At 38.2% G+C, this 18,865-nt stretch overlaps 1 protein-coding gene across 1 annotated transcript in view; it reads right to left on the reverse strand.

Annotated features, from left to right (window-relative positions):
* The window catches only part of ScpX (Sterol carrier protein X-related thiolase), a 242,404-nt gene that overhangs the window by 64,348 nt on the left and 159,191 nt on the right, over positions 1-18,865 (reverse strand). The window contains exon 6 of the mRNA XM_067140605.2: positions 10,194-10,449. Coding sequence (XP_066996706.1) covers positions 10,194-10,449 — 256 coding nt within the window. The remainder of the gene's footprint in view (positions 1-10,193; positions 10,450-18,865) is intronic.

Raw genomic sequence — 18,865 nt, forward strand, 5'->3', positions numbered from 1 at the left:
AAAAACGCTGAGAGTATTTTCAAATATTTATATTGTAACTGAAAAATTATCACTACAAAAGAAAGAAATTGCTAACATTAAAGACAAGAAAGATATTTACAAACTTTACCTCCCTGCTACCTTCATAGTTCCTCCAAAACTGACCTCAATAAGTGGATGTGCGGCATAAATTGACTGAAGAGCTAAATTTGGATTCTCAAAGATATCCATAAAACTTGAGAGGGAAGGGCAATAAGATTTATGTAAGTTTGATGAAAGGATCATGAACAGTCGTTCTTCATGTGACAATACATGGCTCTTAGTGTCATCAGTATTTTCATTTTTTTTTTTTTTAGTGAAACTGATGACTGGGTTTTCCTTTTAACTGAGGAGTGTGGTGAAATGTTATGACAATCCTTCACCTTTTCAGACAAGCAAGGCAGATTCTGCACTTAAACTGTGCTTAGGAATTTTGTTAGTCTTCAAAGATCCCATCTGAGAATTGTTACTCACAATTTTGCTCCTGAATAAAATAACCAAAGGGTCCCACTGCAGCAAAATCCTATCTAAACACCTTCTTAGTGATAACCAGACCTCGGATTTTAGGCCAAAACCTATTTTGTTCCTTACGAGATAACTTAAAATGAAGTTGTATTTACATGTTTCATGTATTTATAAGGTTAGAAACGTTGTCCTATAGTGCCTAAAAATGCCTAAATTGGCGTTAGAACCTATTTTTGCCTATATTCCTATAATAGCTATATTTTATCCCTAAATCGATTAAAAACGCTTTTAATTTAGTCGGAGAAACTTAAATATATGCCGACTCATTTTCAGTACCTTGAATAGTATTTTCTTGAAATTCTTTTCAGACAAAATATGAAGCTGTAAACCAATTACCACTCCCCGGAAGTCCTTAAGAACCACCCACTGTGAATACTCCCTTTGTCCCTTTAGTCTGTGTCTCACGAGGTGGGGGACAGTGTCCATTGACCTGCTGGAAACGAAACTTTTCATTCCATTCTGTGAGAAACTTTCAGTGCATCCGTGTGCTCAGTGTGTGCATTATGCCGAAAGTGGCAGCTTCCAAGACATCCTTAACCCGACGAGTGCTACACCCGCCTATAGACGGGCTGACGCGGCCGGTCCACCAGTGTTATGCCCGTCTATAGACTGTGAGCGAGAATTTTAATTTTTTTTTAGTTTTCCGGTTCACTTTCGAGTGCGAATTTGATCTCTGACATGTTCTGCCATCTGTTGGGCATTATGTACAACTAACTGATCAGAGATTATAGCTTCGGGAAGTAACATACAGAGCTTTTTGTAGACGTCTGTGGAGTTCATCTGTGATGTAAACAAACATGGCGGAACAACAATTTAGTTGCTCTTGGAGCGATGTTATTTCGGATCACAGAATCTTTCAGTTATTAACCACAGCAGAAAGTGATGATGGAGATAATCATTTTAAGGAGCTGTTAAGCGATTTTAAAAGTGAGAGTGATAGAGAGAGTGTCGAAAATATTGTATGTGAGAGAGAAACAGAGCCTCCTTCTAAACGAAAGAAGAAAAGCACGGTGAGTACAAAAGCGATTTTATCGCTAATTTCGTGGCGCATGGATTACTTTTCTTCACCAGAGTTTCAGGTAACTTTGACAGGCTCTGAGGGCCAAGTAATGTTTGATGACAACCCAAAAATCATTGATTTTTTAGAAACTTTTGTGCCAGTGGAGTTGGTGCAGATAGTTGAACAAATCGGCATCACAAACAACCAGTAGAGAACATTTAACTATCACCACATTCCAGGTTTGGAAAGTATTTTAAAATATCAACTTATATACTTCTAGGAAGTTACATGTATTAGTTATCTACAGATTTTAGGAAATAATATTATTTTGGGCTCTTTACTTTGTATAAAGATAATGCACGCATGGGCACATAAGTGTAATTTTGTTTTCTCTCAAAATAATATTGAACATAAGTGTAGGATTTTCCATTTGCATTTAGATTTATAAACAACCAACATTTATAAACATTTTAAGCTAATCACCCCACTGATAAGTTAAAAATTGAGGCTGCTACAAATTTTTTACATACGAATGAAAAAACTCAGCACTGAGGTACCAAACAGTCAACTGGTAACTCAGCACTTAAAAGGTTAATTAAACAGTGGTTGCAGGAGTTTCCCCATTTCACATCGGATTGAAAAATTATATTCTGCGACGTTTGCAGCAAAGAGGTAAGAGGAATTTGTTTTATATTTCACTCTGAAGTACGTACTTTGGTGTGAGACTCGTACTTAATACACAGGCATTCTATCTCGCTGTTGTATTAAGTTTTATACATACATACATACATACATACATACATACATACATACATACATACACTAAACGAAGTATAACATTAAATATGAACTGGGGACTGTAGTGCATCCCAATCCCTCGATTTTTTGTTTATAGAATCGTTAAAAACTGGCCAAGTTTGTGTGGTACTGTAAGGTCTATTCATTTCGGAGAAAGGCAAATTTTCATGCAGGTTTTAGAAGAGGAATAATAGTACAAATGTATTGAAAAATGAAAATATCATGCTGCCGTACGGAACCTAAAAATACGAGGTGGGAATTGTAAGAAAATTAGATATGCACTTTTATCAATTGTAGGAAGTGTATGACAGATTATGCACATTGTAAATATATACAGCAATGATTTTTTTTTAAATAAGCGTACAGTAAATGTAGGGAGAAAAAAAACACGGAATTCAGCCGTGCGCGGGCATCAGGACCAGTAGTAACAAAAATGTTGACTAACATAATCTAACTGAACATAACAAAACAGGAAAAGAAATGAATTAAATTCAGCCTCTACTGTGTTCGGCTCCTTGGTTTAATGGTCAGCATAGTCGCCTTTGGTTCAGAGGGCCCCGCGTTCGATTCCCGGCCGGATCTGAGATTTAAACCTTAAATGGTTACTTCCCCTGGCTCGGGGACTGTGTATTTGTATTGCCCAAAACATTCCTGAAACTCACACACAATACTATCGTCCACTACAAAAGCACGCAGTTTCCTGTACACGGCAGATGTCGCCCACCCTCATTGGAGGGTCTGTCTTACAAAGGCTGGACCAAGATAGGAATAGTCACATGGAATTATTACCTCTACTGCGCCACTTAACCCTTACCACTTGTCTGTCGGGTGAGGCCCGACATTACGATATTCCCGTTCCGGTTGTATGTCGGGGGAGACCCAACATGACATTTTATCGCCCACCGCTCGTCTGCCGTCTCTTAGCCGACAAATTACACGATGATATGCTGTACTGCCATCTTTTGGTTCCGCGTGGAACTTTGTAGAATCCAGATACTATTTGACAGTCAGTCAAAAATCTATTATTTAGATGGCAGTATAGCCGTAAGCTGTCCACTCACGCATACGAAAGCTTGAGCGATAGTAAACAAACATGGTCGCCATGTGCTCTTCTAGTCATATATATGTTGTATATGTCAGACAACACACGAAACCACAGTATTTTCGCACCTCTGCTCCTAATGAATATATCTAATAGCATTTCACGATGCCTAATAGTAAACTGACGATGATCGGTTTGCGTACCGTAACCCAACATGTACCTGATGCTGACAGCTGGCACAATTATAAATCAACAGATCCAGATTTCAAGAAATCGCTGTTTACAGTGGCTTTAGCCTACAAACTACCGTGAGGTATGAAACCACAGACTGAATAGAGGATTTCAATAGAATTTTAGTGATAATTTGTACACTGAAATTATTAACGAAACCGATCGGTATGCGATGATAATAATAATAATAATAATAATAATAATAATAATAATAAATAATTTGTCTTAAATTCCACATATTGCTGTTATTTGCTCCAGTATAGCTTGCTGTAAATGAGTATACGCTAACTACATCATTTAAAAGCAAGTGCTATCTCCAAAATTGTGAAAGATGAATACAGGTCATATAAGATAAAAATTTACATTTAAAATACGAGTAGTAGAGACAACACAGAGAACTTTAATTCGAGGGGTAAGGGTTAAAGCTCCAGGGTACATGTCTACTGGAGGGATCGGGAAGTGCTACAAGGCCCTATGAATTTGAATAGTCTTCTGTGCATATTTTCATCTGGCCTATATACTTCCACGGTTTACACAATATTTGAGACTATTTACAGTTGTCGATATTTCTAGGTGTCCAGTGAAAGGCGATCACATCTTAGTCAACATGTCCAGGGGATTAAACATCAGGAAAATCTGCAAAGAAAATCAAATCTTAAACAAAGATTATTAACAACGGAATCGCTAAATAAGGGAAGCAAAGACGAATTCCATGCGGACTTATGCAGAGCTCTTGTGTTGGCAAATATTCCCTTCAGTTCACTTGAAAATCCTTCCTTCAAAAGTTTTTTTTGACAAAAATACTGTCATCTGAACATTCCATCCGAATCAACTTTAAGAAGAAACTACCTGGACACTCTTTACAAAGACACAGTCAGGCGGATAAGGGAAGGAGTCTCATACATCTGGATCTCTGTCGATGAGACTACTGACACTCTCGGTCGTTATATTGCCCACTTGATAGTCGGAAAATTAGATCCAGACACGCCGTGTTCGCCATATTTGATCAGCAGCAGACAGTTAACTAAAACCAATCAGGAGACAGTTGCTCAGTTTGTAAATAAAGGTCTCAAGGTGCTTTTCCCCAATAACATGGACGAAAATAAGGTGCTCCTTATATTTACTGATGCAGCCACCTACATGACTGCTGCTGTTAAGTTGATGAAAGTATATTACCTAGCTTTGATTCACGTCACTCGTCTTGGTCATGCTATGAATCGCATGGCTGAGCAGATACGTGCTGAATTTCCTCGAGTCAACAAGATGATCTCCTCCACGAAGAAAATTTTTGTAAAGTCTCCCTCACGAATCCAGTCGTTCCGCAATGAATTACCTGATCTTCCACTGCCACCATAACCCATCCTTGTGCGCTGGGGGACTTGGCTTCAGGCCATTGTGTACTAAGCGAACATTTTGATGCAATCAGAAGTTTTATTCTCTCCCTAAATGAAGATGCCATGTACATCACTTCGGCCAAAAATGTTCTAAAGGATGTAACCATTTCTCAAGCAATTGCCTACATCAGGTCCCATTATACTTCTTTGGTCCCTGTTATTTCTGCACTTGAGTCTTCTGGGAAACCTGTTTAAGAACAATTGGATTTGTTAGAAGAGGTGAAAGAAAAAATCAGCTTACTCCAGGCCCCGCTGGGGATAGAATTCGGAACAAGCTTAATAAAGTACCACAGAAGAACCGAGGACTGTCAACGCTTCGTGCTGTGGCTGATGTTTTGATTGGCAAAACTAACATTGAATGTGACATCTCCCCATGTCTTGTACCAAAATTCAAATACAGCCCTGTAACCTCTGTTGACGTTGAGTGTACTTTCTCAGCCTACAAGCTAGTGTTGTCAGACAAGCGGTGTAGTTTCACAACAGAAAATCTAGAAAAAATGCTAGTGATTTACTGTGCATCAAATTATGGGCAGTAACATGCTTGTAATTCAATGTTTTAATTATTTAGAGATAAGAACTCAAAAATGTGAACTATTGTGTACGTGAAATACTGTATTAATATGTTATTGCCTTATTACTTGTATGCATTTAGAGTTATTATTAATTTAGAAAAATGGTAATATAAATGCTCATTAAAATACGTAAAATTGAAGCTGCCTAAAAAATATTCTTAGAACCTATTTTTACATATCTGAGAGCCTGTTTTAGGCACCTAAAATACAAATTTTAGCACCTAAAAATCCAAGGTCTAGTGGTAACAACCAAGTAGGCACATGTTTCAGAATTTTCCTGATCTCTGTGTTGTGTAAAGCCTGAAATTCTCTCAACTTTTCTTTCCTCTTTGCACTCCTTTCCAGATAATAAAATATATCAATTATACTTTCATCTACATTATTACAGGCAAGCACGCCGCACCCTTCTCTGCAGCAAGATTACACTAGAGTCCAAAAGTTAAGCATAAGTTACGAGTAAGCAGGGCAACAGGAAATAGACCGCAAATCGCGTGACATATGCACCTACCAACCTTAGCTGTTCACTCTGTGTAGGAAAGGAGTGTTCCCTGCATTGACTAGCGGCGTAACCGCAAAGTTAACACAGCCAGTACAATCACTCCATATTCCCTCAGTCTTGTTTGTCCTGTTATAGTGTGCGGAGTGTAGCCTCGTGGTAAACATGGCAAGATAATAGCACGACGACGCCATTTGGGCCCCATTTTGCAGGGTAGAATACTTGGCCGCCTGGGAGCAGGCCAGACACAGACCGAAGTCATTGTATCCTTGAATGTGCCACAAAGTGTCATTTCCAGGCCTTGGAAACTATTTCAAGACACAGGAGATGGCAGTCGTAGGCCAGTACCAGGTCGACCAAGGGTAACCACCCCACAGCAGGACCGATATCTGGTCTTAACTGCCCAACAAAATTGGAGAGCACCTGCAAAACAATTGTCGGCGGAGCTTGCAGCCGTCTCAGGGGTTGCTGTTTCCCAGCAAACTGTGTAATGGAGGCTCAGAATAGCAGGGCTGTTTGTTCGACGTCCAGCAGTGTGCGTCCCGTTCACTCCAGCACAGAGACAGGCCTGTTTACTGCGGAGCCGTCAACATCATGACTGGACCATGAATGAATGGAGGCATGTGCTCTTCACAGATGAATACCGCTTCAGTTTGCAGAACGATTCCTGTCGCACATTAATCTGGAGAGAACCGGGTAGTCGATACAACCACAGGAACATCATGGAACGGGACCAGTATGGTGGTGGTGGCGTCATGGTGTGGTGCGGCATTGTGTTGAATGGCTGTACAGACCTGCACATCTTCATGGGTGGTCCAGGGTTAACGCTTGGAGATACAGGGATGAGGTACTGAGACCACATGTTCGACTCTTCAGAGGTGCGGTTGGTCCAGACTTCCTCTTCATGGACAATAATGCCCGACCGCACCGCACTGCTCTAGTGGATGAATTTCTGGCTGGGGAAGACATTCATCGCATGGAATGGCCAGCGAGGTCTGCGGATCTGAATCCTATAGAACATGCCTGGGATGCATTGGGGAGGCGAATTTCATCCCGTCAGCCTCCACCAAGGACCCTCCAAGACCTTCGCATTGCCCTATCGGAGGAATGGGATCGACTGCCACAAGAGCTCTTGGACCATCTGATAGAGAGCATGCCACGTTGCTGCGAAGCATGTGTGACCGTTAGGGGGTAACCATACACCCTATTAACAGCATATTTTGTTGTGGAAGACAATGCCAAGTTTTGCTAGTTGTTGTCAAAGGTGTACCTCAGATATCAGAACCTTTCTGACACTGTTTTCTTGGACAAGTTGTGGGACATATGGTGCGCGAGTCAGCTTCCGTTTGGTCAGCAATCTGTCTGACATTCCTATTAGGCGGTATTGCCTCGTTTAGTGATTATATTTAACTTTTCAACACTAGTGTAATTACTCACAAATATAAGGATAGGAATCTTCCACCTACTCAATACTTTATTTAGTCTTATTAATGAATAGGACCGGTTTTGACCCTTTTAGAGGTCATCCTCAGCTCGTCATATATTCTAAAGTTAACGTAACATATAATTAAAACATCATAAATTCAATGAAGAGTGTCACATGATATGAATAAAAGTGTTATAGTATCAATATTACAGTTTTTTCCTCATGGCTATAAAACAATCATCGAGTTAAATGACCTGAATATGAGACTTAAATTCTACTATTCTATACATGGATAAAATATATTTGGTTAAAATACAATTTTCTTAAGATTAGAATGTTCACTGTTTACTTGCACTCCACACTAAAACTTTAGAGCTGAGTTGGTAAAACGTGATTACACAGGCGAGTTCATACAACGTTCTCGTATTTTATACTTATGCTACTAAATTACACTTATATCCAGTGATAAAAGTTATGTGATATGATTGCTGGCGTTTACACTTATGCTTAAATGTTCATCAAGTTCACTATCTGCATATGTGATATAAAACTTCATCAATATACATGTGAATAAATCTTAATCTATCAGGTACAATATTCTTCAGTTTGAAATTGTTCCATGGCATTCATGCGATTCACATTAAAGCCTATAATCTCCAACTGCATTACCTTCTCTTTCTTAGCCTACCACAGCATTACAGTCTCCCATCACAATTACATTCTTATCATGTTTTACATTTTGTATAAAATCTTCATATTATTACATTAATCATATATTCTTTCGATTTCTTCATAATCCGCTGAGCTGGTAGGCATATAAACCTTCCCTATTGTGGTAGGCATTGGCTTTGAGTCTATCTTGGCAAATACCCCTTTCATTATGTTGGCTGTAGTAGCTTACCCGTTGCCATATTTTTTAATTCATTATTAACATGCTGAGGTCTTGCTTTCTTGCCGGCCCCGTGGTGTAGGGGTAGCGTGCCTGCCTCTTGCCCAGAGGCCCCAGGTTCGATTCCCGGCCAGGTCAGGGATTTTTACCTGGACCTGAGGGCTGGTTCAAGGTCCACTCAGCCTACGTGATTAGAACTGAGGAGCTATCTGACGGTGAGATGGCGGCCTCGGTCTAGAAATCCAAGAATAACGGCCGAGATGATTTGTCGTGCTGACCACACGACCCCTCGCAATTTGCAGGCCTACGGGCTGAGCAACGGTCACTTGGTAGGCCAAGGCCCGTCAAGGGCTGTAGTGCCATGGGGTTTGGGGGGGTCTTGCTTTCTTTCATGCATTTTAATCCTCCAAACTAGCCATTTTTCACTAATTTCCGATTTTAAAATGAAATACTAGTTTTGAACTTAGGTAATTCTTTATTTCACTGTATTTAAGTTCATACTTTCTACTTCATATCTGTAAAAAACTGTAATACAATTACCATGGAAATGGTGGACTGAAATTAGTAGGCTCTTCATTATTATTTTTAAGCTCAACGTATACCCTTAACTAATAAAATATGGCCGATATTGCTGTTATTTGGTTTTTAGGCCATTCAGAATTGTTTGTACAAGAGATACATCTATGTAATTATTAGTACAAAAATGTTTTGATCTGTTAGGTCTGTTCAATTGATATAAATCACTGTCGCTCAGTTTGTGTTCACACGCAGCCGCCATTACATGCACACAGCTGTCGAGTTGACACAGCTCTGACATAATTTGAAAGGAAGAACATGATGTGTATAGTTGTGGTTCGCCGTCTTCTATATTTTTTTCGAGAACTATATGAACCAAATCTTATACTGCAGTGCTGAACAAGGCCACAGTACCTTTGTTTCGTAGTAACAGTGATAAAAACCAGAGAACGTGGGCCGTGCGTGCTTCATTCTCTGCAATACATGGCACAGCCCGTATGATGTATGGCTTTCGACCTCAATGTGTTAAACTCCTGCATTTCCCATGTCTGATTTTGTGCTGATAATTCTGTAGTTGTCTGACCAAAAATGCTGTTCTTCCTGCCAACTTGTTTCACTTATACCAATTGCGTTTAACTTTAGTCTATCCATTTCCGTTTTCAGATTCTGTAACCCACCACAATTTCAACATTTGACACTCCGACTCACAGAAATCAGTATCCATCTGCTGATGATTGCCCCTTCTCATCTAGTCCCCACCAGGAGATTCAAATACGTGACTATTTCACCTTTGGAATATTTTACCCCGGATAAAGCCATCATCAGTACATCATTCATACAGAGAGAGCTGCATGTCCTCGGTAGATGGTTATGGCAGTAGTTCCCCATTGCTTTCAGTCATGTAGCGGTATCAACATAGCTAAGCCATGTTAAATACAATCACAAAGCCAAACTGCTGCCCTTGCAACTTCCAAAAGGTTACTATCCACCTTTTGATCAGCCATTCGATAGTCCCAAATATAAAAACACAAACTGTGCATGTATCATTATACTTGTGAAGATGTCGTCTTGGAATTTTGCTCTACAACTATTACGAAGGATTGAGGAGAAATGTTAAACAGAGAGACAAAGTAGATCCATATAACAAGCAGAAATAGTAGATTCCTTAATTTTAAAATATGAAACTCACCATTACCAAGATAACGAGCACCAAATTTGAAAATCAACATAAAATATCAACAATGTGTAATAAAATTACAGGACATAATATAACGATGAATACAAACCTGTGGCTCCAAGAGGATGTCCCTTGGAAATAAGTCCACCACTAGGATTCACCACATATCTTCCCCCATAAGTATTATTTCCACTGTCAATGAGTTCTGCAGCTTTTCCAGGTTCACAAAGACCCAAGGCTTCATAAGAGATAAGTTCATTAGCAGAAAAACAATCGTGAAGTTCCACCACATCAACATCATGAGGTTTGTAGTTAACTTTCTCAAAAAGCTTCGTTGCAGCTGCTTTTGTCATATCATACCCAACCTGAAAGTGATAAAATAATATATGAAGCATATGTATACTTGCGATGACAAATGAGTTTGTCCCAAGTAAATTGACTGCCATATTTTTTTTGCTAGTTGCTTTACGTCGCACTGACACAAATAGGTCTTATGACGGTAATGGGATAGGAAAGGGCTAGGACTGGAAAGGAAGCGGCCGTGGCCTTAATTAAGGTACAGCCACAGCATTTGCCTGGTGTGAAAATGAGAAACCACGGAAAACCATCTTTAGGGCTGCCGACAGTGGGGTTCGAACCCACTATCTCCCAGATGCAAGCACACAGCTCCGCGCCCCTAACCACACGGCCAACTCACCCAGTTAAATTGACTGCATTATTATTTATTATTATTCAATTACTTTTTCATTCCAGTAAGGCCCAAGACTTCGCAAGAGATCAGCTCATTACCAGAAAAGCAACTGTTAAGTTCAACCACATCAATACTACGGGGTTTGTGAACATGAGGAAAGAAAGACTACTGTCAGCTACAATGAAGATCTTGGCATTTATGGAGCTAACAGCATTTAAATTCAATGACCTCGAAGAGCTGCTCCCTTTCCCACAGGATTCCAAAAAGATATAACAGATAATTTAGATTCAGGAAGTCAGGACTGTATCACTACTGACCTATCCAAGGCTTTTGATAGAGTAGATCATGTAAGACTACTGATGAAAATGAGGGCTATTGGACTAACAAATGAGTAGCTGAATGGGTGGCTAAATTTCTAGAAAGTTAGAACTCAGAGAAATAGAGTAGGTGGAGCATTATCTGACCCTGTAATGATATAGAAGAGGGTCCCACAAGGGAGTATTATTGAATCTTTATGTTTCTTATATTTATGTAAATGATATGAGTAAAGAACTGGAAACGCAGATGAAGCATTTTGCGGATGATGATATGCTGTATAGAGTAATAAATAAGTTACAGGACTGTGAACGGCTACAAAAAGACTTCGCCAATGTAGTGAGATCAGCAGCAGAAAATGACAATGGTAAACGGGACGAAAAGTCAGGTTGTAAGATTTACCAAAAGAAGAAATACTCTCAGTTCTAATTATTGCGTTGATGGGGGAGACAGTACCTCATGGAGATCACTGTATGTACTTATAACAAAAGATTAATGGGGTAATTTCATTACTGAGGTCATAAATAAAGACTACAAATCTCTTTATGTGGTTATTAGAGTATTCAGGGATTGTAGTAAAAATGTAAAGGAGAGGGCATGCAAGTAAGACCCCATCTAGGGTCTTAGAACTGGAAAATATCCAAAAGAAAGCAGCACAATTTGGTTTCAGTGAGTTCTGACAAAAGAGCAGCAAACTTTGGTCTGGGAAGACTTGGGAGTAAGAGGGTGAGCTGCTTGACTAAGCTGTCAGTGGAGAGATGGTGTGGAATGACATTAGTAGTTGAATAAGCTGAGTAGAGCCCAACAGCATTATTTCTTTTTTTGATAGTATGAAGGTACACAGGATGAGCCCAATTATGTTCCTTCATGACATGTGGGATTTAAACTTTAAATACAAAAAGTAACAATAATGGCAAGAAGAAGGAAAAGAAGAAAACTAATAAGCAGAACACAATTTAAAATGACTACTTCAAATGAAAAAAAACAATAATATAGGCTATACATCAGCCATAGAAAATTACTAAACGAGTTAGTAAAAGAACACAAACAAAAGACAAAAACTTATAAGTACCTAGCATTCCAGCAAAAAGGAATGTAATATTGATTATGATTTAGTAAAAAATAGCCTTTATTTGCTTATTGAACAATCTACCACCACGAAATGAATCAACTTGTGCACTAACTGAATTATAATCCAATAAAGTTTTAAATAGCGGTGAATTAAAGTGATAAGGGCTAGTAATTATTGACAGTCAATTGTACCATTCAAAATTTTCCTCAATATCTGTAATGAAATTAATGTTCTGTTTTTCAAAGACATGAAATTGAACAAATATCTTAAATACTGGATTGAAATGTCAAATGGACAAAATACATTGAAAGTTTATGACAGAAATATCTTAGAAACTTATTTATTATCCCTCCTTACTACTACTACTACTACTACTACTACTACTACTACTACTACTACTACTACTACTACTACTACTACTACTACTACTACTACTACTGAGCCCTTATTGAAGTGCTCGTTTAATTAATCAGTCATTTATTAGAATGTACAGAGAATATTTAATTTTTATTAAGTACTAGGAACTGGCAGGGAACATCTACATTCTGCAGCACGTCACAATTTCTGCAGGGAGCTTGGAGGTCAGGTTTATTTGCTCGCAAGCTAAGTTTAGAAGGTGGAATTTTGACACGACTTACACAAACCAGAACAGGGAAACAATAGAACTCCAACGGACAACATTTCGGAAGCCCGGCGAGAGGCTAGAGAAGCCTGCAAGAGACGTTTGAATTAAGCATCACGAGCGCGATGTGCTCGACCAATGATATGATAGCCTCATGGTCATCTTGGCTAGGCATTGGTCTATGTAAGTGATGGCCCCGATCGAGGATACAATGGCGTCTGAGAGGACGAATGACTAAAAACGATGACCGCGTAGGCTAGGTAACCTATTATTCGGCGAGATTCTGTGCAAGTAACATCGTGAGTAGTTTTTTTAATTTACGCGAGAGATCGTGTGGGGACTTGTAAATTTTGTTGGAAGACGCTCAGCCAGCATTTAATCTATTCATGTTTTCTAATACTGGGAGAATGGCATTTAACTTTCAATTACCAGAGGGAGAGAAGAGTTTCATTTAATCATTTTGGCAGGTGTGTTGCTGAAGCTGGGGGGGGGGTATGGATTGTTACGTGTTTATTCAATAATGATTTCATTATTCACATGCATAGTAGCCTACCTGTGTAAATAGTTTTCCGAGGGCATAAACTTTACAATTTCCAGTCCAGCTTTTAAATGGGAAATATCTGACCTAGTTATGGGATTAGATAACAGAAGTTGTCCCGTGACTGAATAGAAACTGGTTTCACGGTGAGTGGAAATTACCCCGGCTGTAGTATTCTAGTAACCGGCAGGTTAATCTTGACCTACTTTCTACATCGTGAACGAGGGGATGTTGTAGACAACATCCAGAAGCAGAAGCAGCGACGGAAAATATGACATCATCTTTCTACGCCACAATGGAGACCAAAGGACTGATCCAATTCTTTTCTGAAGGCATCATCATCATGATCATCGATATGGCTGGCTAAAACAAGATGGGACCGGCTGTTTCCTGAAGGCTGGCGGCGATAAGTCAACAAAATAGATGAGTACAGAATTTTCAATGTAATTATGGGAGTGGGAACATGTTTAATGTTGCAAAAGGGGATAGGATAGTTTTAATATTTAATTACAGTAAATTTTGCTTTGTTTAGAAGGACTGCGCCCTATTTAAAGTAAATCTTAGGAAGCTTGTTAATGTAAATATAATTGTAACATAAATGTGGACCATTTGCATAAGGTTTCTTACATTTTATTCTGATTTATTTTGCTGAGTGGTTAGCGTCATTTCTTTTACGAGTCAATTTCTTATTGTAGCCTCATATATATTTTTCATTTGTTTTGCTTTGATGTTTGAGACACAGTGTACGTCTTGGGGCCTAAATGTAAATGTAAATAAGGATTCAAATTAAAGTCAGGAAGGATTAAAGTATTATTAATGGGAGCTCAAAGTGTACGGAAACATGCCGTCACGTTTTCTGGGATTTATTGCACAATGTGTGAATGAGAGTGTGTGAGTGGTGGAGTTGGATCCACAAATTTTGATAGCATCATCTTCACGACTATTTTGTACTGAAGATTGTAAATTAGTAATTGATTCACGAGTTCTGCGAACGCAGTTTCGTATTTCGGGGTCTGAATATTAGAATAAATTTTCTGTAAAATTTACTATTGTTATTCTTTTATTATTATCAATGCGAGTTTCTCGAGTTGTAAGATAACATATTTCAGTAACTTTCCAATCGGTGAGGAAAGCAATGGGAAACTACCTCACTCCTCATTTCCCTAGCACGCCTCTTCAGTGATGCCTAGGCCATCAATGACAGCTGATGGCAGAGCTGTTGAGGATCCCACCAGCGGAATCGCTGACGGACTGAACATACATACATAACTTTCCGATGTTCAGACATGATCGATTGTCAATGTGGCAATTTCTTAGTTTCAGTTTATCATATTTATTACAGAGTTGGCCACTTTATTATACATGTTTAACTTTGACCACGAGTGCTTTGATTTGTGACCAGCGCGGTTTTGTTTCTTTTCATGCGAGCGTATGTTAGACGAAGTCATTTTATATACTTTTCCAGATTTGGTAACTTTAGGACATGAGACATTATTTAGTGAGACTTGAGTAAGAGGACTCGTTCCTCATCTGAAAGGCCTGCATTTTTCTTGATTGTGTGATTTGCCTCAGGCAGACTGTTGAGCAGCGTGTGTAAAGGGTTGGACCCCGAGTTTTTTGTATTCGCTGCTTTATTTTTGGGAGACGTTAATCTCCACTTTGAGTCATTCCGCCTTGTGTTGGCGAGGGTGATATATCCGCCTACCGAGGAAAGTTTTATTTTGAGCGGCCTATACTTCGTGATGATTTTATTGGTTTTTGTCCATGTCACTACGTGTTGCAGTTGAGGAGAGTTTTATATCACAACGTTTTGTTAGGATTTTCTTTATGATATAGCCGCGCTTAGGTATATTTTTGTCTTGTAATCTTTTTCAGGATACAACATTGAATTAAGTGTTGGAAGTTAAAGCCTACTTTGTTATTTTTTTTTAATTTGTGTCATATAATTTATTTCAGGAACCTGTGTTGAATAGGAAGTGTTGCATAAAGTGTAATTTGTTTCCTTGTATTTTCCATCGAAGCTTTGAGTGAATGCAAGTTGCGTAAATGCCGCATGCTTTTCTCGGTGAGCCCTGGAAAATATGACGTTATGTTTTTGTTTCTTTGACTGTATATATTTTTCCATTTATGCGATTGTGATTTTGTGTGGTTCCAATCCACATTGTTTGTTGTGCTCATGAGATTGCTCATGATTCGAGGTGTATATATTTTGTGCGTAGGATATGTTACCACTCAGCGTGTTGTAATATTGTACAGTTAGGTTAGTTTTGTCCCCCATTTTGCGCATTAAATCACATCTTTTCTTAAGGTTAGGGACACCACTGCAATGTCAAGTGTGCAGAAATGGGGAATGTACTCATCTATAGTTAAAAGTGTTAACAAAAGTAAAGCCAGGAGCGTGGTGCGAGCACGCAAGCCCAAGGTGTAAAATTAATGAAACTACAAGATTTGATTTGATATGTTAAGTATGCATGTCGGCGTACATTGTACATTTGTAATATATTTTTGATTCTCAAGATGGACTTTATCAACCTGGAAAAAAATATCAGTCATGTAAAAATTTGGATCTTTTGATACTTTTTGCTATTTTAAAAATATATTTTGCTTGTTTATTTTAATAAACAGATTTTCCTAAAAAAACTGATGTCATCCTTCACCTTGCTTTATTTATAGTTTTCAGTTGACCTCACCGTGTCCATATTTAGTTATGTCTTCCCCACCAAAGCCAGGCTGTATATATTTTTAGGGCATTATTTTTATCATAGTTCAGACGGAGCATGCCTGGGATCGGCTGACTAGTCTGGGGAAAATTACCTTGATGGTAGAAACGAGGATGATACTACTACTACTACTACTACTACTACTACTACTACTACTACTACTGATAAAAGTGAAGATGACAATGAAGTTAATAGAACGGGTGAAATGCAAATTAACATGACAACATACCTAACCACAATTTTCAATTCCAAAAACTAAAATCATTTGGACCTTTTTAAAAATAATATAAAAAACGGCAGTGGGGTTCAAACCCACTATCTCCCGGATGCAAGCTCAGAGCTGCGCCCCACTAACCACACGACCAACTCGCCCGGTAACAAAAAAGCAAATCACAGGACATATACATGGATATATCGTGAATTATCAACATTTTCATCTACACAAAAACATCGTTTATCCAGCCCTCATTAATCCGGATCTCCAGTTTATCTTGATCGAAATTAATAAAAATTTATTTTTACTTTTACAGAATTTCCTTTACGGCGATGAATCTTCTTGAATGTATTTTCCGCTAAGGATACTTAAGGACAGGAATTGGAAGTAATTCGACCACAGTCTATCAAGGGTACCGTCCAGGCGTTCGCCTGGAACTGAATGTGAAACCGTGGAAAACCATTCCTAGGATGGCAGAGGTAGGATTCGAATCCACGCTCTTCTAAATGCAACCCACTATTAATTCACTGATGGTGAATTCGAAAATGAAACCGGTGCTCCATCAGAAGAAAAAAATGAGTCATCGAGAGGCAACAATGCAGATGGACAAGCTGATGGCCTATTTAGAATCTTTGACTGAAACCACATCGGCAGATCTGTTGTTACTAACACGTCTTTGTGATGGTGCTGCACGCAAACGCCATACAAATGTAAAACAGAAAAAACTCTCACATTATTTTAGTGCATAAAACAGAGTCATAAATGTAAGAAAAGTGTTCTTATATTCTTTTGTACAGTTGAAAAAAGTTATGACTGTACAACTTATGTTAATAGATTATATAACATGTACTTTGTTTTTTTTTTACTTTTTTGGATTATCCGGATTTTCGATAATCCGGATCAGCTCCGGTCCCACTTAATCCGGATAAATGAGGTTCTTGTGTATATAGCTTCAAAATCAAGAGATGAGTATAAAATTTTTAGTAAAACCTTATATTATGCCTTAATTTTGGTTGGCAGTTTTAGCAGTACTACAGCATTTTAACTTGGTGGGGTAAGGGTTAAAATGTGATTTTGAGGAAAACACCAACTGATGCCTTGTTTCTAGAACGATAGTTACTTTTTCTTTCTTTCTCTTCTCAGCTTCATTAATTATTCATTTTATGTGAAAACAGTACTGTTGAAAAGAACCGATCTTCTACCATTTATCAAAAATGTTTGATTGATTACATTTTCAAACAACGTATCTTCTGAATATAAGAATTTAGCAGAAGCAATTAGAAAAATTTGAAAATGTAAATAAGGTTTAGACAGTCTCCCCGTTCAGTACATACAAGCTAGTTAAGGCAGCAATATTAAGAGGAGTAAAGCAGGAAATGTCAAATACCTCCATTAACACACTGGAGCCCATGCCCCACATGGACTCGGGTGGTGCTAAAAGCTCGTGAGACCCAGGCCCGAATGCAAGTCGTGACCACATTCCTGAAATAATCTTTTGAATAGATCAGTGATTGCATTACTTTGTTCCCCTTTGCCTGTCTGTATACACTTCAATTTGCAGAACACAACCTGTCTTAGAATCACAAATACTAAACATTTTGATCCCACACCTTTCGGGTTTGTTTTTATACGTACACACTGAACATTACTCTCCTTCTAAATCTACGTATGCCTGTATCAATGGTCAAGTTCTCATATGATGAAAATGATGCAGGGAAGTGGGTCAGTAGATGGTCCAGAAAAGGGCAAATTTTGAGCAAACATTTTTTAGGTTGATTTATAGGAATTTATAGGGGCTAATTTTGAATTTGATTTAAAGAAGATTATTGCTTTATCAACTTTAAGACAATTAGGTTTAATGATAAGAATTTTAGCTATAGGGTTTCCTAAATTAGCATTTTTTCATCTTTTAACACATGCATTATTTAAGGCTCTTTTATTTATATGTGCTGGTTCATTAATTCATAATATGAAGGATTCTCAAGATATTCGGTTTATGGGAAATATTTGTAGTCAAATACCACTGAATTAAATTCATTTCTTGAAGAACCAGATATCTTAAAAACCGACTAATATTTCATTACAAACTTGCTTACAAATCATCATTCAGGTGCAAATTTCCCAACATTGCAAGAAAACTGTTTCCCGACATGACTGATCGAGACAATGGAGTTCATATAGATCTGTTTTTAATTTCTTATGGTCCAAAAAAAAAAAATTAAGGCTGTAGATATATACACGATTGCCAAACAGAAAAGAACTGCCAAGAGATAATTTGGTTTCAAAAACTGAAGAAAGATGAACGTGCGTTCATGAGGAAAAAATCATTTGCTATGTCTCAAGTTGGAAGATATTAGGGATATTTTATGCCATCCCAAGGACACATACAACAATGAATACACAGAAATGACAAAATCAACATTAAGCACACAATTACTTAGCTTGGGGTGTGGTATCAAACATAAAACGTGGAAGGGCTCAGAAATATTAAGGAATAAAAAGGGCAGGGTCTTAAATTAATACTTGAGGGGTTGCCAGGTCAATGCAACTAAGACTTACCAAATAAGAGACAAAATTAAAAGTTAAATCAAATTATTTACTTAAAGAAT

This window comes from Anabrus simplex, chromosome 2 (assembly GCF_040414725.1).
Source record: "Anabrus simplex isolate iqAnaSimp1 chromosome 2, ASM4041472v1, whole genome shotgun sequence".
Lineage (NCBI taxonomy): Eukaryota > Metazoa > Arthropoda > Insecta > Orthoptera > Tettigoniidae > Anabrus > Anabrus simplex.